At 38.6% G+C, this 23,490-nt stretch overlaps 2 protein-coding genes across 2 annotated transcripts; one reads left to right on the forward strand and one right to left on the reverse strand.

Annotated features, from left to right (window-relative positions):
- Positions 1–490: 490 nt before the first annotated feature.
- LOC122072300 (NADPH-dependent pterin aldehyde reductase) lies at positions 491–12,025 on the forward strand. Its single transcript, XM_042636888.1, has 5 exons — positions 491–796; positions 1,389–1,458; positions 10,573–10,766; positions 10,850–11,022; positions 11,609–12,025. The coding sequence occupies exons 1-5, from the start codon at positions 545–547 to the stop codon at positions 11,676–11,678; spliced, it is 759 nt and encodes a 252-aa protein (XP_042492822.1). The 5' UTR covers positions 491–544; the 3' UTR covers positions 11,679–12,025.
- A 1,229-nt stretch (positions 12,026–13,254) lies between these two features.
- On the reverse strand, positions 13,255–22,396 carry LOC122070164 (DNA (cytosine-5)-methyltransferase 1A-like). The gene is made up of 12 exons (XM_042634291.1): positions 21,982–22,396; positions 17,746–19,237; positions 16,150–17,659; positions 15,861–16,025; positions 15,475–15,670; positions 15,260–15,371; positions 14,927–15,071; positions 14,628–14,825; positions 14,264–14,542; positions 13,998–14,159; positions 13,673–13,891; positions 13,255–13,535 (listed from the first exon to the last, which is right to left on the reverse strand). The coding sequence occupies exons 1-12, from the start codon at positions 22,055–22,057 to the stop codon at positions 13,401–13,403; spliced, it is 4,689 nt and encodes a 1,562-aa protein (XP_042490225.1). The 5' UTR covers positions 22,058–22,396; the 3' UTR covers positions 13,255–13,400.
- Positions 22,397–23,490: the final 1,094 nt, after the last annotated feature.

Consider the following 23,490-nt stretch of genomic DNA (forward strand, 5'->3'; position numbering starts at 1 on the left):
AAAAAAAAAAAAAAATTGGCTTCTCACATAAAATCATGAAAACACAAGTTTGATTGAGAGCAGTTTACTCCATTCATAAAATGGCCAAACCATTTGGGATCAACTCAGATTCAGATTCAAGAGTGGATTAGATTCTTGAGATTCATTTTCTTACGTGACTGATTCACACTGATAAAATCCACCCAATAAAAAACTCTAGAATGATTTCCAATTGGACCATACAAGAATGTTTCTGGCACATTAAAACTTGATCCACACCACCCAGATCCTACCTCACTACCTTGAGAAAGCAGAATCTGCAGAATGCTCTAGAACTTCCCTTACTTGGATGTTCGTTTGCCAAGTGGCAAATTGATGCCTTCTAAGCTTTCTACCAATGCCAATCCAACGGTCAACAGAATAGTATTTCACATGAGGGCAAATATCAACGCTCATGCGTCGTGGCTATCGTGGTTTCCAGGTATCAACGAGAAAAAGGCAAATAAAACCCCCGCAGGAACAAAAACGAAACAAGGGAAGAGGAGAGAGAGAGAGAGAGAACAGAATGGCACCAACAGCAGCAGCCATGGTCATGAACAGAGCCCCCAAAACTATACTGATAACGGGGGTGAGCAGAGGGCTTGGCAGAGCCCTCGCAGTGGAGATGGCCAAGAAAGGTCACACCATTATTGGATGCTCAAGAGCGCAAGATAGGCTCAACTCCCTCTTAGACGAACTATCCTCTTCACAGCCGCCACAGGACAACAACAAGAACAACCCATCTTCCTCTAAGCATCTCCTCATGAAAGTCGATGTGGTAAACCTCTTTTATCCTTTTCCGTTAATAATTTTGTTCTGTTCAGAGGAAAATCTCAATTGTACTCTGGGTTTCTTCTTAATAATGGACATTTTTGGTTGGTGTTGCTTAATTTTCTGAAAATTTTGTTTTCCTTTATGATTATTATCGTCTCTTTTCCTCACACACACACATTCTTTCTGTCATTTGCTTAGGTTATGAGAATTATTAATAGGGTTATTGCTTTCATGGGCTGTTTAGTGTCGGAAATGCTGATTGTTTTCCTGAACCTACTGTACTTGGCACTAATGATATATATTATTTTCTAATTTCTAATATATTTTTCACCTAATTGGTTCAAATGTGGCCTAACATTCAAATGTTAAATATTGATACAACATTTGAAGTTTAACCCCTTCTTTTAAGAAATATTTCCATATTCGTGTATTCTTTTTGGTATTTCTAAGACAACTTATGTTGGGTTATTTACTGACCAATTTGTGTAGTTTATTGACTTTTTTTAAGGGGTTGAGAGGGGTAGGGGTTTCGATAGTATCAGAAGTTCCCTTTGGCTGGATAGCTCAACAACTAACACTGTTTTAACTTTTTATAGAGGTCAGATAGCAGTGTGCAGGTATTGGCGCGTGCCGTGATGGAAACAAAGGGCATTCCAGATATCATAGGTAATGCAATTGTTGCAGATATAATTGCTTTCCCTTTTACTTCCGTGTGTTTTAGGAAGGCAAGATCATATACATTTTCGGTTGTGATTACAAGTGAGAATAGGCACCTTGTTTGGGGTTTTGATCTCAAACACTAGGCAAGAATCTATTTTGGCATTTTGCACTAATAGCGCTGGAAAAATTGATGGGCTATTATATACATGTCCCTAGACTCATTATAAAGCACATTAGAGTTCCACAAGGAGAATGGCTTGTAAAAGGACATTGATGTTGCCACTTCACGTGATGATTTTCATTAAAGTGAGCACAGAAATTTCGTTTATAAGGAGTAGAGAAACTAAAGTTTCAAATCCCAGTGGTGGGGAAGTGATGCCATATTTCTCAACTTATGTAAGGCTTGTGGAACTTTAGTTTTCTTTGTTTGAGTCCTCATATAAGGATATCTTGTTATTGCATGCCAACTACATATCCTACATATTTTTGTGACTTTTTAGTGTTATTGGATTCTGCTAAATATTAAAATATTTAACTTTTTTTTTATGCAAAAGAATTGATGGATTGACTATACATATCAGAAATAGAACTTTAGCTCAAAAAGGGCTTGTACAGTATCATTCTGTGGACAAATCTGCATTAACCTGCGCCTTAGAAGCTTTATGACATCTAGATTGCATCTTTGAGTTTCTGATATAACTAAACATTTAACTATGCATCCTTATGATTGATCAAAAGGTAGAATCTATTTCAACCGATATGCCCTTAGGCACGGCCATAAATAACAAACATAGAAATCTCAATTTGGGGACAATTAGCAAGAGCAGCGGGTGCTGTAGCGAAACTGATTGCAAAATAGGGGAGGCTACTTTGCACCTGTGAAGTGGCGAAGTCATTTGCAAAGCAAGGTGACAATAGAGGCATGGGGTTAGTCTGTATGTAGGAAATTCCTTTCTTGTTTATCAATACAATTTACCTCATTAAAAAGGGGAAATGGTGCTGCCTCGTTGGAAGCTATGGATCGGGAGAGTCAAGAACACACTCTACCAGGTGTGTAACCGCATAAACACGAACTCAAAAGAGATAAAAATCTAAATGGGGAAAGCTACAATTCTTCTAGACTGTAGTGAAACAATCTATGGTTTCAAGGGGTTTAACGTGACTCTTCAAGGACACAGAAAGATTGCAATTCTTCAAGGATGCGATGTAACTTTCTAGGGATACAGTTTATACACTCAGGGTGTCTGCTCAAAGCAAATTTGATTCTCTATTCTTCACTATTGAATGAGCATAGCTCTTACAATTTATAGAAAACAAAAAACCTAATCTACCGCTAAGATTAAACATGAATTAAAAGGAAACTAATCCAAGGTAACCTTAATCGACTTAGGTTCCTTGGCACAAAATTAATACCAAAAATAAATAAAACCTAACTAAAGTAACAGGCCTGTTGAAGAACTCGGCCAGCATGTGTACTTCATCACCAAGAATAGACAAAACCTGAAATAGGGTAGACTTGATGGAGGATTTAGCCAAGGAATGGCTGGGCTTCTAAAATTCATCCAAGGAGTTTCTCTCGTCAAAACCGTGCCTCTCCTTCTTTCCTTAAATTTGTCTCAATGTGTGGCTGCCTTCATGAATTTTATCGAAGTTGGCAAGGTGGCAATATTCCATTAATGAAACAAAGATGGAGAAACTCCAAAACGTGGGCAATGTGCTGTCAATGATGCAACTCTTTGAGTAATATTTCACATGCTTGACTTTCCATTTTGAGTACCAAGTATTTAAAAGGGGAAGGGGAACTCACAATCCTCCAAGCATCTTGGTACCTTGATCGTGCTTCAACATAGTTGATTGCCAAGGTCAAATTCTTGCCTAAGATAGAACATTAAATATTCTTCCATATAGGATCCCTCCAGTGGTGCTCCAATGTTGGGCTTCATACCAAAATTTTGACAAGAGAGTGGATCTCCCAAACCATGGACCCATCTGGAAATCATCCAGCAGGTGCTGCCCTTCTTGATTGTCCAACATTCAAAAAATAGGTGATAAGGGTGGGACTGTAGAAAACATGGGCAAGGGTCTGTCCTTGCTTGTTGAGTTTAGTGAAGATCCTCGCATATTGATAACCTTCCAATGATGGATACCTAGCTGTAATGTTCATTAGGCACTTCCAAAAACCAATAAGGGACTAGCCAAAAATGAGAATATGGAAATTATTCTTTCCCTTAAGTCCAAAGATACAGATTCCCATCTGATAGACTTTCCAATTTTCAGAACAGGTAAGTGTTGAATTGCAATGAGACACATTGTACAATCGATTGGGAATCTTCTAGGTACTCATTTTTGCATGGGATGCATGGACTAAACCAGCCTTCACGCATGGAAGGAAAAGCTAGCTCGGTCTGCTGGCTTGGTACTCTCAGATCTCCCTAAATTATGAGGGTATCTGTGTTGAGCTTCAAATTGATCGGACTCGAAATCCTGGCCTGCATCAGGAAAGCAACTGTATTTAATAATGTTAGAATTCTACCTATTTTTGTGTCATTTGAAGAAAGTACCTCCTAAACACTGCGTATAAGTATCTAGCTTTCTTCCTCCACTTTGAATATATACCACATCTGCCCTCACTCCGTGCATCTGAGAATAGGGAATCTTGAAAATTACCCTGTTCCTCTAGAATTATATTGTTACTCAAGAGAAACATGCTGCATTAGTGGTGAAAGTAAGCAGCCTAACACTGTGTATTTGTGGATGAGGAGGATCAAAGCAATTTAGACATATGAACAGTGGCTAACCTGGATAGGCTGGATGAAGAGTCCGGCAATATGGAAGACTAGGTGGGTGAAGAGGTGGAATTAGCTGGTTTAATGTGATGGAAGGCAGGGTCCAAGCATTAATGAAACGGCATAACATGCAGTAGAAGTTGGAGATATTTCCTGTAGGGGTGACCAATTCACAAAGAAGTTCAAATTTTGTGAGAGGTGACTGGGGAGAGGAAAAGTTTAATGAATTTACTTACATTACTAGTAATTCTGCTCAATGCAGGGAGTAAATGTTATTTGTGGCACTCTTATGTGATGTTGGAAGGCTCTTGTGGAATGGTGAACAAGGAATGTAAAAGTGTAATGCCTGGTTAATCTTGAGAAAAGGATCTAGGTAGTTGACTTTTCTGCAAGGATGAGTTGTCTGGATCGATTGCTTGTAATTATAAGCATCTCTCTGATGCAAATAATCGATTTTGGTCTTGAGGTGGGATGGTTGTAATCCTCTCTTCTATTTGTGGTTGTATTACTATAATTACTTTTCTGTCTTGTGCATTTTGGTTGTTTATGCTTCTTTCCCAAGTCCCCACTGTTGATTAGAGCCTGGTCAGGCTGTTGTTTTGGAAATTCCTGACTTCCTGTATCTCTTACAAAGAATTTAAGAATTTCATTCCTCACTCCAGAGCCATTGTGCGTAAGGTGGGTGACACTGGAAAATCACAGAATTGGGCTTATTTTGGTTGCAATATACTCTGGATTCAGTTATGTATGTATTAGGACTTTGGTCCAATGGGTTATCATTGTACTTGGTTAGGGTTTAGGAATTTGTGATTTAATTTATTAGTTGGTTTAAGTCCAATAGGTTTTCTTGTAATCTACTTAATGCAGGAGTAGGTTACAAGAAACTACCCCAGCAGTTTACAACCCCAAAAAAGACAAATAGGACTAGGAAACAAAGAAATAAGACCATCAAATAAACCCCCAAGGATACAATACACATACAGGAGCAAAATCAGCCCAAAACCCAACCCGATAGGAGAGAGAAAGACCTGCTATAGAGCTGGAGAGAGAGAGAGGTGCGGCCAGGTCTGTAGGAGTCCGATTGAGTTGCACTCTTGGGCGTAGATAGTCCCTAGGGAGGGTACAAAAACCCCCAAAGTTGAGAGGATTCTAACGGTTGGTTGTGAAGTTACAGGCCTTCTTGATTTTCTGACCTAGGAGAGAGAAAACTTCAAGATTCTGCAGAACAGCAACTTGTCTTCTTCAAATAATCTTCAAGAGAGGATCGATTGATCTTCTTAGAGTATAGAACCAGTCCTCCAAAGGATCTACAGATCAGATCTCAAACTTGGGCAGCAATAAGGGTCGATTGGCTTCAAGAACAAGAACTCTTTGGCTGGCCAATTCTGATTTTGAATGCTTTAACAGGTCTGAACTTCTAATAACAGTAAACAGATAACAGAAAGAAAATAAAGTAATTAAAATAAAGAAGAAACAAGGGAAGTGGGAGAGGAGGTGGCTATCTAGCCCGGGCTTCTCACCCACAGCTATCTCGGCTGCTCTAAGCAATTGATTGCAAATCTTCTTTATTCAAATCGAAGAAATATCAGTGCATAGGCTCCTCTATTTAAAGAGGACAGAATTTACAATCATACCTTGATTAGGAGCTAGTTTCCAAATAGGACTAGACACTCCTCCTACAACTAGGATTTCAAATAGAACTAAGACTAGACTTCTAACTCCATCATGGAGTAGGACTGACTAACTAATAGTCCATATAGGACATTACACTCGATGGGCCCGATGGGCCTTTATTGAATTAAAACAACTTAAATAAAAGCACTGAATATAAATCTCGTTTTCCTACCTTCTACCTATATTTTAGGCCCATTAAAGTGGCTCATTTCATAGAAAACTCATGGGATCAAAGGCCTAACACATACAAAACACAACCTAAGGCTTATTTGCAATAAAGTAAGCCCAAGTGATTTATCTACATCAGAGTCCTAGTTATAATAGAAGTTGTTTCAAGTCTTTTTATTGGTCAATCAAGTAGCTAGTTTGATTAGTGTTTGGTTTAAGCTATTTCTTGTCATGTTAGGATTGAATTTCTTAGCTCTGGAAATATCTACAATTCTGTATAACTAGCTATTCAGGCCTACAAGTTTGATTTATTAGCAATGAAGTTTTGTTTTCGCTTCCTTGTGGATCCATGGTGTGCTTGGATGGAATTTTGGCAGTATTTTGGTGGATTCCTTAGTGCAATATTGGATTCTCATCACAGATTAGGTGAGTTTTCTAATCATGTTTTCGTCTTCTTCCAATCCTGTGCTCTAGCTCCTAGTTCTTAACTCATATAAGCTATATAGAGCTACTTTCTCCATCTAGTTGATATCGTAGTTCTCTCAAAGCTGCTCAGATTGATCTGAAAATCTGTGGGTTTACTTCTGTAATCATATTCTAAAATTGGAATTTAATTGACTAAGTTCTCAGATCTCTCAACTCTGCTTTGTTCTCCTAGAACTGATAAGATTGCCCTGCCACAACACTGTTTTGATCTCTGATTACTGAGATCCTTTATCAGCAGACAGTCCTCATATATTACACTACTCAACCGAGGTTTCTGGTTCATCCGATCAGTGCCTGTTGAGTTATCTCAAATTCTCAATTTTCCCATTCTGTTGGATCTGGAATTTTATGGTTATTTCCTTCTCGACCTATTCTGTTCTAGTCTATTTTCTGCTGTTTGGAGATCCTATTCTGCAGATCAGCCTCAAAAGAAAATATTTTTTTCCCATTAGATCTATTTTGGTTTTTGGGAAAAATCACAAATCGATCCTTAGATTCATGCAAATAAATGAGTTTGATGCAATGAGTCATGTGGTTTTTCCTTAATCTATTGATTCATTGAAAGGGGAAAATTCGTTAAAATGCAAGATTTGGGCAAAAAAAGTTAGGTTTTCGAACTTATTTCACTTGTGTGGGTTAAACAATTCAATCTGAAATTTATGGAGGTTGATTGATCAAACCAAAATGCAATTTTCTAGCATGTCCTAGAGAAGAGAAATATTTCAAGTAAATATGTGGATATAATTAAAGATTTGTATGCTGACGTGGTGACTAGTATGAGAACCAAAGGTGGATAAGGTAGCGAATTTCCAATTAATATTGAGCTTCATCAAGGGTCATCTTTAAGCCCTTATCTGTTTGGGTTAGTCATAGATGAGCTGACGAAAAACATTCAAGGTGAGGTTCCATGGTGCATGCTTTTCACGGGTGATATTATTTCATTGGACGATACAAAAACATGGCTCAACGCTAAACTGGAGTGATGGAGATCAATCTTGGAATCAAGAGGCTTTGAGATAGGTAGAACAAGAGACTGAGTATGTGATGTGTAACTTTAGTCACTCTATGATGGATGATAATGCGGTGACTATTGAAGGAAGAGGGATACCTCAATGTGACTATTTTAGATATTTGGGATCTATCATAAATAAAGAAGGTGATATAGAGGATGATGCATCATATATAATTAAAGTGGAATAGATGAAGTGGAGAGGTTCGTCTGGATTTTTATGTGACCGACATGCCCCCATAAACTAAAATGAAAACTTCTATAGGATAGTCGTGCACCAGGCTATGATGTACGGGACAAAATTTTGGGCAGTTAAGAAACAACATACTAATAAGCTTTGTGTAGCAGAGATGAGGATGCTAAGATGGTATGCAAGAAAACTAGGAAGGATAAGTGTTAGAAACCCAAGATCTCTAACTAGTAACTTGAGAGAAGAGAAAAGAGAAGAAAAGAGATTACAAGGAGAGGAACAGCTGATTGTGTGTGGCTTCCTCCCACCATTGTATTATTTATTTATAAATAGAACCAAGCAATTACAAACATAGTCCTTGTAGAAACAAGAAAGAGTAATTCCTAGTCTAATTCTAACTTAGGAAGCTAAAGATCTTGTCTAACTAGGAAAGTAAACAACTATATTAGGTTGGGGCAAACCCCCAACTCATGACTCATATCTCAACAATAAGGTAAGGAATGAATGTATTAGAGAAAATTTGGGAGTCACCCCCAATTCATGATAAGCTTCGAGAAATTTGTTTGAGAGGGTATGGCCGTGATCAGTAGATGCCATCAGATGCACTAGTAAGGAAGAGTGATTTGATCCAGGTAGAAGGATTTAAAATAGCTAGGGGCAAGCCAAAAATGACTATAGGAGAAGTAGTGAGGAAGGACATGCACAAATTGGGCCTTGTCTCAAGTGTGGCCTTGAATAGAGCAGATTGAGGGGTAGGATCCAAGTAGTGGACCCAATCTAGCTATATTTTATGTCATTACTGTTTTTGACCAAAAAAGTTGAAATGGATAGGTTTCATAGTCTTGGTTTTCTTCCTTATTACGACCCTGTTTTCTGCAGGTTTTAAGGTAAGTATCGATAAGTATTGAGCTGTATCAATCCGTATTGGGTCGTATCGACTGATAGAGTGCAATACATTTTTTTAATTGATGAAATATTGTATCAATAAGTATCGGATCGGTACCTTTTTTTTTTGGGGTCGAAACAGATTGGTAGCTTGAGGATACAACATGTATCATATCGGAAAGTATCAGTGGATACTTAAAACCTTGGTTGAGGGCTTTTTTTTCTCTATTTTATGTGTTTCTTTCTGTTCAATTGAATTTGGAAACAATTCTTTCCTCGGATTGAGGGTTAATCGTGTCATTGTCTGGCATGAAGGCAAAGTTGAAGATTTTCCCTCCTTTTTTCATGTCTCAATTGCTTATCAGGAAAAAAGAACAGAGGTTTAAAAGGCAAACAAAGAAGGGGGAGGTGGGTGTCACATTTTCATTTCACAATAACTAACCGAATAGGTCTGCTGTTATGGTGGGAAAGATTTTTTCAAAAGCAAGATGGTCAATGGTAATTTGTGCATTCAAGGTTTTGGGTTCAACTCCCCCAGACTTCAGAAGACATTAGAGCCACCATGCCGTGCACTACCAAATTCAGCTGGCAGCTTCTTGATGTTGTCCTGTGCAGATTTGCATCTGTTGTTTGATGTTACTTTGGTAGTGGTCTTTTTGTTTCTTCCTAAGAGCTCTGGTTTTCTCTCATATGCAACTTCATACATGCTTCCATTGTGTATTTTTCTATTTTTCTATTATTTATTTATTTGTTAGCTTGTTTTTACTTATGCTTTTTTCTTTCTTTTAAATCTTTTTGAGAGAGAAATTTGAGAGAAAGCAAAACAGAAAGCAACCTGTACGTTCAGGCACCATACAAAAGCCTGGAGCCAACCAGGCCAAAACAGAAGGAGAAACACCAAAAAGGACCCCTTTACATGAACCCCTCCCCCCTATACAGAAAACAGAAAGCCTGCCCTGCAAGTAATTCTACGCATTCACAAAATCATGCCATGTCCCATACAACAAAAGAATTGACACCACTAAATTCTGGAACCACACAAATCCAACTCAAAACCATCCACGTGGCCTTAGATGTGACCTCTCTACTGGATTCTCCGCAGAACGGAAGTGCGAGTTCCTTTCATTCTATATAGACCAAAAAATTGCAAAGGCAATTATTCTCACAGAATCTCCACTCCATCCTGCAATGGGCATCCCTCCCATTCCATCAATACCTCCAACATAGATTTAGAAAAGATACTAGCCAACTTCCATTATCTATTGCACAATTTTCCATACATCCATTGTGAAACTGCAGCTAATAGAAAGATGATCACAACTTTGCCATGCTTCATCACAAAGCATGCACAGATGCCTAATTGATTAGGTAAAATTGTCCGTTGTAAGTATCTTATCAAGCACCACAGACCACATAAAGAAACAGATTCTGGGCAGCACCCACCTTTCCATATCACCTTGTAGAAAGACTTGCATTGCCTGATGCAATAAAGAGAAGAAGGATTTTCCCTCCCACCTCTTCCCACAACCTGACATCCCCCAAACGTCACCCTGTTCCTATCCCAAACGCAATACCTTACCCCTGCTCTGAATTTTTTGAGTGATCTTCTATAGTCCCTTCCGCATCCCAGCCCCAGAGGCGTATGAGACCCTTGACCTCATTTATTTCCCATGCCCCCTCCTGCTCCCTATCCACAGCCATTTTCCCAACAGTGATATTCATGAGCTTCAATAGCCTTGTGCTACATCTCTTACATTCCGTTACTTATTACCTTTCAAGTACAGTATTAAATTTGGCATCATTGCATCCCTTTATTACTTGTTTATGATGGTGATGGATAAGAAAATGATTCCATAGTCTTTGTTTTATATTCCATAATGAACTGCCATTTGTAATGGAACTGAAATTAGCAAAGCTTTCAGTAAACAATGCAGGAACTATTAATAGAAACAATAAGCTTTGGGAAGTGCCAGTGGAAGAGTTTGATACTGTAATTGATACTAATATAAAGGGGATAGCAAATATTCTTCGTCACTTCCTGCCTCTTATGCTTGGACGCAAGCAAGGGATTATTGTCAACATGTCATCTGGTTGGGGAAGATCTGCAGCTGCACAGGTAGTGAGGATTTGTGTCATATAGTAGCTTCATAGCAATATTTTATACTTTCTAAATTACTGGTATTTAAATTATTTGGACAGGTTGCACCATACTGTGCTTCAAAATGGGCAATTGAAGGTATGAGTCGGTCAGTCGCCAAGGAGTTGCCTGATGGAATGGCAATTGTTTCTCTTAGTCCAGGTGTTGTAAACACTGACATGCTTGCATCGTGCTTTGGCAGTTCGGCCTCTCTATACCGGACACCAGAAGCATGGTGAATATCTTTGTTTCTTCATCACTACAACTTTTATCTACTTGGCATTTTTCCTCTTTGACTACTGGAAAATTGAATGAGTAACTTGTGGTAAACTGACCAATCTTGGTCCATGAAACCAAAATTATCTAATCCTCCTTCCTGAACCACGGTCAGGTCCATAAGCCCCATAGGAATCTAGAAGGGAACATATTTCCATTTCTCCTAGTAACAAGCCTCCTCCCATTCCATTCTTGCAACCCCGCCTCCCTCCCCCCCCCCCCCCCCCCACCCACAGAAAAAAAAATGGTTATCAAATTTTGTGACCACTGTCCAGATGGTTCTTTTCAACTATGAACTGCATCCGACCTTCACAAAGCCTCTCAATATATTTTATTATCGAATCAATCGGGCTTAGATGTCTTAGTCATTTCTGACCCTGAAATGTATGCTCATAATAATTGTTGTGTGAGTGGTGTAACATTGTTCTACCACTTTGTTTCCGTTTCAACATTGTTATGTTATTTTATGTACATAATACATTAATTTTTCTCCATAAAAATTTTGATGATTTTTTCTTTGCCAATCATGTACATGTATTGACCAGGGCTCCAAAGGCAGCTACTTTGATACTCAACCTTTCAGTGGCAGACAATGGAGCATCTCTTACGGTTTAAAATACCAGATGAGCTTATCGACAACTTACCTAACCTTGAGGCATGCATCGGACTGGTTGTTGATGTAATTCCCATTCATGTATGTAGTGGTGGTTAGGAAAAGTACGAGGATGAGAAGCCTTCAAATATATAGGAGCTGGATTCTTTTTTTTCTTTCTTTTGAACACAATATTTGGGTGAAGTGGCAGTAAGCAGCAGCAACTGTAGGTAACCTCAAAATGGTAGTGATCATCTCTCATTGTGATTGAAGTGACAATTAAAAGATCTGTCATCTCCACATATATTTAGTTATATGTAAATATATTGATAAACATGAGCTCAATATAATTCAAAATCTTGCAGTGAAAGACTCAGTGTGGTCATTTAATTTGCCGCCTTTTTTCCTCTTGAATTGAGTTATTGCCTTAGTTGTACTCTCTTTCGGTAATGGAAAAGAATTTAGCTTCAGAAGTTTATGAAATCTATCAGGTACTTTGTTCTTATGGTGCAATTTTGGCATTTTGTTTTGGGAAATGCAATCACAACCACCATGTACTGCAATATGCTCTGACAATTGACTTCATTGAATGGCTGAACAAGATTTGTTGGAGTTAGTTACATTGTGATTAGGTTTGTGAGAAGACTTTCTAACGTAGGTTCTAGGAAAGGAAGGATTTTCTATACAAAAGAAAATTGGAAGTTATTTTGCGAGAGTTAACGCACGTATTAAAACTTCCACAACAATTGGATTTTGAAAATTTACAAATGTGCACACAAAGAGAATTGGATAAGAATTGAGAGATTAAGAATTGAAGAGAAGCCAAATCCCATATTATATTGTCCATAAGGCTCAGATTGGCAATTGCCTAACCAAAAGCCTGATTCTTTCAGTGTCCCTAGACCAAGGGCTCGGGCCCCAATTACTTCAAGGGGTTTCCCTTGTAATCTCTAGCAATGCAACCATCATCACAAAATGTTTCTGAAGGGTATAAAACCCATATTAAGGCATCACACCTGCGATGGAGGCGTGCAATAAAATTGGGTTGAGTAGGTCAGAGGGGGAGAGGATGACCAGGTCCCAAGGGAAAATTTCGGGCTAACTGGTTATCCTCACAACGGGAACTGGGAGAGATCCTTACCAACCTGTCAGTCTTGATACTCCCCAGATATCCAGAGTTTGGATACAATTTTAGAAATTTTATTTTCCTCCATCCATATTTTGGAGACCATGAGCTAGAATACTTCTGCATTTTGGCATTATAATTGACTCGGAGGACATGCTCCCAAATATCTGCAGTAAAATTGCATGAGAATACATGTTCAATTGTCACAGGTGCTTGCCTACAAAAAGAACAAGCACTAGAGGGCTAGAGACCCCATTCAACGAGCTGTTATATACTAATACTAAATAGTATGCACCCCCATCACCCCTCCTTCCATGAGGAATCACCTGCTCTCACTCCCTCTGAGTTGAATCTGAATCTGACAGTGACCTTGATATCAACAAATCCATTGCCATTCTTATACTGTTTCCCATCAAACATCTCGTGTGCTAGTTTGTACCAAAAATGAGGTACCTTATCAAGCCAACAGAAAATGGAGAATAGAGACTCTTTAATAACATATAAGGCCCAATATTACAAATCATATCAATTACAATGAACATGATATGCACAAGCCAGCAGGACAATTTATCCAATGCCGGCTATAACTAAAATAAGTCAGTTCAAAAAAAAAAAACCACTACATCTCCTTTTGGTTCACAACTTCCTTGAGTTTCCACCCCATTGCAAATGCCAATGGAGGAGGAACTGCATTCCCAATCTGTCTATGCCTATGTTGAATGGTACCAGCAAATTTATAGCTATCAGGGAATCCCTGCAGGCACACAAATTTACACCCACAATCAATCATTTTTGCAAGAGTCTAGGTCTTGGACCGACTGAATGTTTCACATGTATCAAATAAAAACTAATGGTGGAGATAACAGGAATTAACAAATCTGAAGAACTTACCTGAGATCGCGCACATTCACGAACTGTGACTATCCGGTCCTGCTCAGGGTGAAAACACATCCCCACCTTACCCATAGGTTGAGGGTCTGTGATGGAAGTCGGGAAGTTTCCTTCCCAATCTAACCTCCCAAATAGTCCTTTCCACTGGTTATGTCTCTTGGCTGTATTAGGTAGGCACCAAGGTATCAAATCTACCAACTGTCCTGTAGATAGTCTCACCTGCATTTCCATAAAATAAAAAATAAACAATAAGCAACTTGACAGTAAAGAATTAGCATAATAAAATCATGAGGAAGAGATCTGGCAGAAGTAGAGAACTTCAAACCTTTTCATCAGGGAGGTCACGCCAATCAGCACCTGGACGCTTAGGAATTCTCTGACATCGAATAAGATTCAACTCATTCATTTCTTTTGATATGTGGTCATGCAAAACCAACATATTCCCTCGAATTTTCTTTTGGAACCATGACACAGGATCACTTTCATACTGTATAGAAAAAAATATTAGTGAAAGCGAGAATAAAGATGGAATCCATCTCAAAAAATAAATATCTATTGACTTAAAGATCCCACAAGGAGAAGAAAGCTCACATCCATCATCACTCTAGATGCCCCGTTTACGACAGGTGGGAGATCTCCAATTGAATCTTTCACAGTTATAGCTCGGAAAGGTGCTCCATTCGCCGTACTCTGAACTGCAGCATACTGTACATTTCCAGATAACGAAATTTTCAGGTCTGGCCCAGCAAAGACATGCATTGGTTCAGGCCATTCAGGAAGTGTCTCTTCTGGAGACGCAGCCCAGATGAAAGCTCGTTTCCGTGACTGGGCAACACCATAAGCACCAGCTTCAAGAATACCAAACCTCACCTAGATATAAATAACATCTTCAGAAATACAGGCATTGTTTTCTGTATGACCCCCCTCTGGTATATCAGCAAAAAGTAGCACTTACCTGATATCCCATTTCAAGAAGTGATGCTAAGGTTAATCGGAAAGTTTGTCCTTTATTGAATGACACAAAGTTCCTCACATTCTCCAGGAGGAAAAATCTTGGCCTGAAATAGTCAGCAAAGGACAAGAAAGCCAGTATCATCTCACATTGGACTTTGCTCCAAGTGCTCTGATTGAATCGGTTCATTCCGGAAAACCCCTGCAAAAAACCAAGCCTTGGGTAACAACATAACAAGTTCTAATAAATAATCATAACTGGTGCTCAAGACAACAAGGTCAAGGGAGGAAGGATATACAAACCTGGCATGGAGGACCTCCATTGATGAAATCTACTTGACCAGGCAGAGGCAAACTATTGATCTCCTCGCCTAGCTGTTTAGCTAACTCAGCAGCCTCAGAAGTTGAGATACACTCATCTGCATCTCCACATTTTTCCATTATGGCCCTGCATTACAACCCAATTTCATGGCTCAATCAACAAATGAAAACTGAAACATGACCATCTGGAAACTAATGCCCATAAGAAAGAACAAATATACATGGGGATGCAAACATGGTTTATTCCTATTTCTAATGATTTAGCAAGAAAACCAATGAATTAAAAGATAACTTAAATTTGAGGCAAGCAACCACCTTAGAATGACATTGCAATTATTAAGAAGTGTTACAGCTTCTGGATGGTTAAGACGGAATGCTTCTCCAGCAGGTTCTTCATATTCAATTGCCCATTTGGTTACTGAAACCCCTGCAAGTATTAGAAGCAGCATGATCATTCAACAAGCATCCCAACAACAAACTCAAACCAAGGAGTTTTGGTTGGAAAGAAGATATTCAAAACAAGAGGTTACCAGATTTCTCTAGTCCCTCAGACAAGCCCCCACAGCCAGAAAAAATATCTAGAGTGGCCAAACTGCTTTTCTGAGATGCATCTACTTGTTTGTCAAGGATGCCAGGATCACTTTCTCCTTCTTTGCCCTTTCCTTTTCTCTTTCTGGTTGTAGAAGCATCAACCTTTGAGGACTCTAGTCTGACATTAGTTGGCAACTGTTCACAAAGATATTTACCATCATGACAGGGAGAACATGCTACTTTGAGTATAGCAAAAACAAAAACAGTGACTTTCTGTCAAGGACTCCAATATAGTACAAGGTGATTTTTTAAGCTTAATCCAATGTGAGTTGGTACCAGCTAAGAAATTTGTATTCTGGAGGCAAGGCAAGAACAGATGAATTACCAGCTTGACAGCTCCTTTATCAGGTTCATATAAATGTTCGCAAAAGAATATATGTTCATAGATAGCAAGGCCATGTGAAGGAGGAACATCAATCTTTCTTCTTACTTCACACCTCCCTTCTATCGCCTCAACAGGCAAACTAAGCTTTTGTTCACTATAGTAGACCTGATGTTGAGCCCATACAGAATACAACAGAATCACAACTAATATTCAACACAATAAATTTAATAGAGATAATATGAAAATAATGATACCTCGGATTCTTGAATGAAGAAAATAAAAGTCTTACTTCTCTAATGTCAGAACTGTATGCTTTTTCTGGAGATGCATCCTCTGGTCTGAAGAATCTCCTGACTTTTACTTGGGTTGATTTTGGGTCAGCTTTTCTAGATGTGTTGGGGACGTCAAGCTCAAGCAGCTGGCATATAACATAAGCTTTTAACCCAACATTTCTTCCAGCCTTGAAAGTTCCCTGGTCCTCTGTATTGTCCCCAAAGTGATGAGGGCCTACATATACAAAATCACGAATTGTGTACTCAAGTCCCTTATATGTAAATCCACTCTTGGAAGAATTCACTACAAAGTTTTCCTTCTCCTTTTCAGTTTCCTTTATTTTGCAAGAGTGGCAAATTCCAGTTCCAAGTCCCAAGCTATCATAGTGGAGCTTGAAGAAAGCTCCTCTCTCAGGCCAATACAAGCTTTTACAATAATATTCCATGGGCAGCCCTTTCCTCTTTCTCTCCTCCGCTCTTGCTCGGTCAATCTTTTCAGATTTAATGTTATCCTTCCTATGCTGATGGCCCCAAGACATCAAGCGTACAGCCAGAACGACAGATTGTTTTACATCCCCCAGTTCAAATTCCATACACTCATTTGTCAAGAACACCTCCCTCTCATTAGCAGTATTGCCAAGAACAGTCTGAATTCCCCTTTGCATTACCCTCCCATGGACCATTTTCCTAGCATCTGATGTTTCGTACATGTACTCCACAAAGTATATAGGCAACATTTCCTCCAGACCATCAACTTCCAGAACAACAGCACTGGCAACAGCAATCCCTTCTCCACGAATAATGGCCTGCCTATAAAGAGGCTCACCAGAACATGTTGTTCCAACTGGCTCACCATCCCATTCAATTTCCTTGCTCTTGGACTTGGATTTAGTTTGACTGAATGAAGGAGTTTCCGGAGCCACCTTTTCAGGAACTGATACACTCTCCTCTTCCACCTCTTCATCACCATCTTCATTCTCCTCTTGCTCCTCATCAACTTCTTCCTCTTTTGGCTCACTGTCATCTCCTTTCATGATATCTGGAGAGTAATTTGAATAGTACTCACCCCAGATTCTGTTAATCAACTGAGTAGTTGTTGCTTCCATTGCTTTCCTTTTTGACACCACAGGTCCCATTGATGCTCTTGGATTCAGGTTTATCTCCTGCTTTACCACAGCCTTCTTCTTTACTTCAAGTTTTGTGTGTTGCCTCTCTTCCATCTTACTTGAGAGACCAGTCACAAAAGCACACTTCTTGATCAGTTCATCAGGGAATTCTGCAAACTGCTGCAATATTATCTGTCCATGGACTACCACATATCTCTCCAGCACTGCTGGATTAGAAGAAATGAACGCAGGATGATCTTTTTTGAACTCCGAGACTTTCTTAATGACATCAGCAAATGAAAGCCGAGACACCCGGCTTTGCTCCTTTAACAATGTGATAATTGCAATTGCAAGCCTTGCAGTTTTTAAAACAGTGTCATACCATGGAGCATACTGTTTTGATGGCTTCTCAAGCCTATACCTGAAAGAAATTGAAAAGAAAACAATAAATATCCATCAACAGCAAACTACAAACCAAAATAGCTAACTAAAAAGAGAGCAAATTACCAGGCCAAATCTGTTCGAATTGATATGAAGACCATCGATGATCCAAATTCAATCATCCATTCCTTTATTGCACTCAAATAAATTGGAATTCCAGCCACCGGTGCTCCGGAATTACTTGACGATTGCTTTGAATCAGAGTCAGAGAACCCATATCCATCATCAGTCATCATTATCCCAGACCCAAAGGCTGTCACATCAACTTCAGCACAGGGTTTCATTGGAAGGAGCTCCAAAGAAATAAGCCTAGAATCAGAGTTGTAAAGTGACCAATCATGGAGAATGCCTCTGGGAAGGCTATCAGTATCATACACATTGATATCATTATCAAAGACAAGATATTCGTCTGTCTCTTCAACAGAAGTCTTATAATAGGCAGGTAGAGGATAGTCATTTGCTATTTCGTTTTCATTGATCTTAATATAGTACTTATTTGAACCAGTGGCCGGACGCTGTCCTTTCTTTGATTTCATTGATTTCCAGTACTCCTCTTCTTGCAGCAACCTTGCTAACTTAGCATCCTCGTCTTCCTCAGTTATACCAGTGGAAGTAACAGACTCATCCAATTTAGCTGATCCATCTCTGATTTTTAAACTTGCCCTAGATGGGGCATTTGAAGGCAGAAAGTCCCCCCTTTTCCTACTCTCTTCTCTTAGGGCCGCAAGCACAGGTAAGTCAGAAAATTTTTTGTCATCTTTTTGTGATTCATCCAAACCAATCAGCTGGTTATAAATAAATTCACCTTGAGAGATGACAAAATCTTTTATTGGCATCCCACTTGGGAAGCTCTTGCTTCCACTAATCGAACGGACTACACCTGCAATCAGTTCATCAAAACTTATATCAGCGTTACCCCCAGAAGGTTTTGATAGTTTCTGGAAAACCTGAATACAAGAGCGAGCCTTCCAAAAGAAGTGGTCATAGAATTTTTTATAATTGTTGGCTGGTTTCACACAATCATAATCTGCAACATCAGTTGAGACCCAAATTACAGGAGACCCTTCTTCATACCCAGAGATGGCCCATGACTCTATCCGCCCAAAGCCTTCGCATCGGACACCTTTTTCCTTGTTCTTATCTGAACTTTCCTCCCAGTGCAAAATAGTACCAGAAATAAACAGGTCATCAACTTCAGAAAACTCAAACGGCTGCAGATTTCCATCTGTATCATGTAGGATGAAATCTGTGAGTCTTCTATTTGGCCGAGGATCATCAGGACCAGAGGTCATGTTTACAGCTACGGTCTCATCTTCCACCAAGGGATCCCTTTTTGTTTCAATGAGAGAAAATTTCTCAGAAAAATGAGCAGATCGCTCCTTCATATCCAAACTGGCTGCAGCTCGCTTTGGCATTTTGCGAGAACCAGCAGGCTTACTGCTCTCAGGAACATTACGCTTCTTTTCCTTCGTGTCATTTCCAGAAACTTTATCAGTATCCTTTTTATGAACATCAGAAGGGGTAGCCTTTAATTTGCCTCTGGTCTTGCACTTCATTCCTAAAACCAAAAAAAGGGGGGGGTGAAAACCAGTGAAAGAAAATGGATATGGAATTGGTATAGCTACAGAAGGAGAAAGGAGGCCCAAAACCAATAAATAAATAGCAAAGACAAAGTGACAAACAAGAAAAATGTAAACAGGAATATGAACAAAGGAACACCTCTGATAAGAAGCAGAACATAAGGAAATAGAAGAGAGATATACAGGAAAGAAAATGATAAACCATACAAAGTGAGATCTTGAAGGATCCATTTAGCTGAGTTTCTCCTAGCTTCTGGGGTGTGCCTCTTTCCTCTTACTTTCATCTTTTCTCTCTCTGCCATTTCTCTTTATCATTTCCTTTTTCTTGTACTTCATTTCTCCTTTTCTGTTTGGCCTCTGTTTTCCCTACTTTGTTTTGCACAGATCCTTGTAGCCAACCCATTACATTGGGATAAGGCTGAGTTTGTTGCCATTGTTGTACAAAGGAGATCTTGAAGGAAGATCCATATGTCAAAAATGTCCTAATTATTTCTTCACAGATGATGCACAGAGAGACAGGTAGGGCCTGAACATTCAAACTATCCTAACAGGTCATCCTCTACAACACAGTTCTGACCACCCAAAACAGTGCAATTGAAGTATTGTGAATGTCTTCAGTACTTCACTTAGATGCACTGATTACACAGCAGATACAAGGAGGTGACCCATTAGGGTAAGAAGTATAATGACTGAATTTAATGCTTCGGTTAGGTACTTAGGTGTGCTGATTTCACAACAGAAACCAGATGGGAACCCAGTAGATGCACTGATTTTCACTTTGTAGACGCCAAATGGGGATGCATTAGGTGATAATTTTAAACCTCCCATGGACAAACCACATAAACAAAATGGGTAGAAGACAGGCTTCCAGATCATTGAACATAGATATAAGACTGGAAAAAGAAGCATAAAGGAAAATTGTCTCTTTTTCTTTGGAGGGGGGGGAGGCAAAAAAGTATGAGGCCAACATCAAAAAACCACATACGGATAGCATAGATCCAGAAAGCAGTAATTCAACACGCAAAGAACTGTATGATATATGACCCTTGGAAAAAGGGACAAAATCAAATTCAGGAAAACATTTTAAAAGTAGAAAAAAATGAGGCAGAAAAGCAGACAAACCAAGAACAAAATACAATAAAGGAAAGCAGAAACAAAATTATAACATGGAGAACAAACCATTGACCCAAATTTTATGCATTTGCATCAATGCAAAAGTTAGGTTAACAGCTGTAAGATTGAATTTCACATAAAATCACAAAGTACAAACAAAAGTACAAAGCAAAGAATGCTAGAAATATACAGTGAACTACTGCTATAAGCAGATATCTCAAAACTAACCAAAAGGATCTCACCAGAAAACAAGATATTAAAGACACATTGAGCTCAAGAAATGGAAAAGAAATTTCAGCAAGCACTATGTTACTCAAAAAACTGTATATAAGAGAGAAAATGAAGTAAAGAAATAATGAGAAATACTGTGTTACATAACTCAAATAAAATCTGAAAGCAGCCAGACAAAGAAAATAAAATCCAAAGACTCATAAATCTTACAAAGTTTAAGCTATTCTAGTTTGCAAAAGAATCATGGATTATTCCACTGAAGATATGAGAAAAGGAAATCAACCACACAGACCTAAATATCATAAAAATGAAGAAAATCAGAAGGGGATAAACAGAACCGGAAGATCATGACTGTAAGATTTTTTTTTTTTTAAAAAGAGAGGGGGGATTAGCAAAACCAGGCTCTTCTCTATATACATGAAAATCATTAATAGAGAGCATCAAGCATATAAGACCATGGACTTCCAAAGAAACATAGACACAAAAGACCAAAAAATTTGCATAAAAGGTTTAACACAACAGAATTGGACACAGGGTCAGCCTCCATCAATTCCGATACAAATCAGATCAGAATTGGCCAAAACCCTATAAATTGGAATATTTCCACAGATTTTGTGGTTTGTGGATTTTATTGATTTCCTGCTATTTTACAGATTAAAATGAAAATTGGAAAAATGTAAAGATTTAAGCACATTCGTGTCCGATTCAAAAGAGATGTTTGGAAATCAGGCATAGTCCGAATCTGGATTGGCTGATTCTGATCTGAAACGGTTCCCGCCAATTTAGATATGATTCTTTGAAGCATGTTCTCACCCATGAACAGCATAGAAGCGAGAAAGCAAAGTAAATCACATTGTTTTACATAACTCAAAGTCTAAACATAATCTGGCAGAAGCCAAGCAGAGAAAACGCAAAATAAGCTCCAAGGATTTATAAATTGATGCGGGAAAAATGCATCAGTAGCACAATTTTAAGAACCATGATGTTCAAATAAATCAATATATATATATATATATATATATATAATATATATATAAAAATAAATAAAATAAAAACAATTCTGAGATCAGAAAATCTAACAGGAAACCGGAACATCTCTTTTCTCATAGGAAACCATAAACAGAAGAACAGCAAACCATAAAATCATGGTCTTTTCTGAAGAAACAGATATGCAACCCAAGAACCAATGATTCGTTCACTAACAGCTCTAGAAGAAATCCATGTAAAGCTTCAGCCAAGCAAAAAGAGCAAACCTAAATTCTTGAGCACAAAAAAAAAAAAATAAAAGGGGATTCGCATGAAATGCAATAAGACTGAACAGCAAAGAAGCGGTATTCATATAAACCCTCCAAACAATGACACCGATTGAGAAGTTTACCTGAAGCAAGGTGACCGTTGTGACCATTCGATGCCAAGTCTGTTGGGTTAACATCCAAAGCAGTCGACGAACCCATTTTCAGTTAGATATTCCGGTAACGATCAAACAACGGATCAAGAAGAAGAGAGTGAATCGAGATTGAAGAACGATTTGAGATCCTAAAAATGCCGAAAAGTAGACCTAGAAAACTTTCGCAGAAGTTATTTAGAGAGAAAATGGATTCGGCAAACTCTAAGAAAGTAAGAATTAAGAACAGATATGAGATTAGGACAATAGGACCCGTTGTATTGTTATATCAATCTATTCAAAATCGATAAGCTGGCGGGAAATTGTTGGAAAGGTTTTGGCGCCATTGAAAATGGCAAAAAATTGAAATCACCACCATTTTTTTTCCAACATAAAAATTACAGAAAAACCTTTCCCTCCAACTCTACTGTGACACGGCTAGACTCCACTCTCCACTCTCAACTTAACAGAGCAAAACGAAGCGAACTTCTCCACTAAGTCTCACCATAAGTCTACAGTCAACAGTCAACAGTCAACAATCAACCAAATAAGCATCCTTTAAACCCACAATGTCAAAGCCCACACCAAAAATATGGGATTGAGTTCCTTGTCCGGCTGCTTAGCGCATACGAATGCTTCTCAATGTTTATCTTTTCTCGCACAAGTGGGGATAAATATGTTATTTTATAAGAAGAAAGATAAAGATAAACACAAGGAGTTGTTGACATATTGGCATACGCTATGCAACTAGCACCATCCTTTCTCCACCAAAAAATTTACTACAAAGCTGCTGGTAATAGTCATGAATCATGACAGGGAGATAGGGATATATATAATCAAGGACCAAGCAAGTTGGGCCCAAAACCAAAAACAAGCCCATAACTTAAGGCCCAATTCTGACCAACCTAATATGTTTCACGTGTCTTAACATGGTCAGCCAATACCATAGTTTATCTTGACCAGACCAAAATCTCACACACACACACACACCAACCACAATTTCAAGATACCTACAAATCAACCCCAATGTCTAGGGTAGCATAAGATACCCACACTTTATTAAGAAAACCATGAACGAGATTGTCTGCAGGACAACGTAGGAGATACAAGCATAGTTATAGGTTTCAGAAATTTCTATGGTTTTGATTTACTCTAAGATTTGTAAGTTTCGAAAATTTCGACCCCAATTTCTAAAATTAGTCAAAAAGAATATATCTAGTTTCGATCAGGTTTCAAATATATCGATCTCAACCCTATTTCGATCTTCGTTGAAACTCGAAATTTTGAACCTTAGATACAAGACACATTGGTGGAGACTTGAGAGAACCACCACACTTTAGAATATGTGCATCTCTATTCAAGGCATGGAGGACAAACAAGAAGCAAACTTAAACAAACTCATGCCTCCAGACAAGAAAATCCTTTACCACAACACTACCAGCTCAATCTAATGAAAGAGAATGACAATCAAGAAAAGTCACTAATGACAAAGAACTAGAAAAA

This window comes from Macadamia integrifolia, chromosome 2, assembly GCF_013358625.1.
Source record: "Macadamia integrifolia cultivar HAES 741 chromosome 2, SCU_Mint_v3, whole genome shotgun sequence".
Lineage (NCBI taxonomy): Eukaryota > Viridiplantae > Streptophyta > Magnoliopsida > Proteales > Proteaceae > Macadamia > Macadamia integrifolia.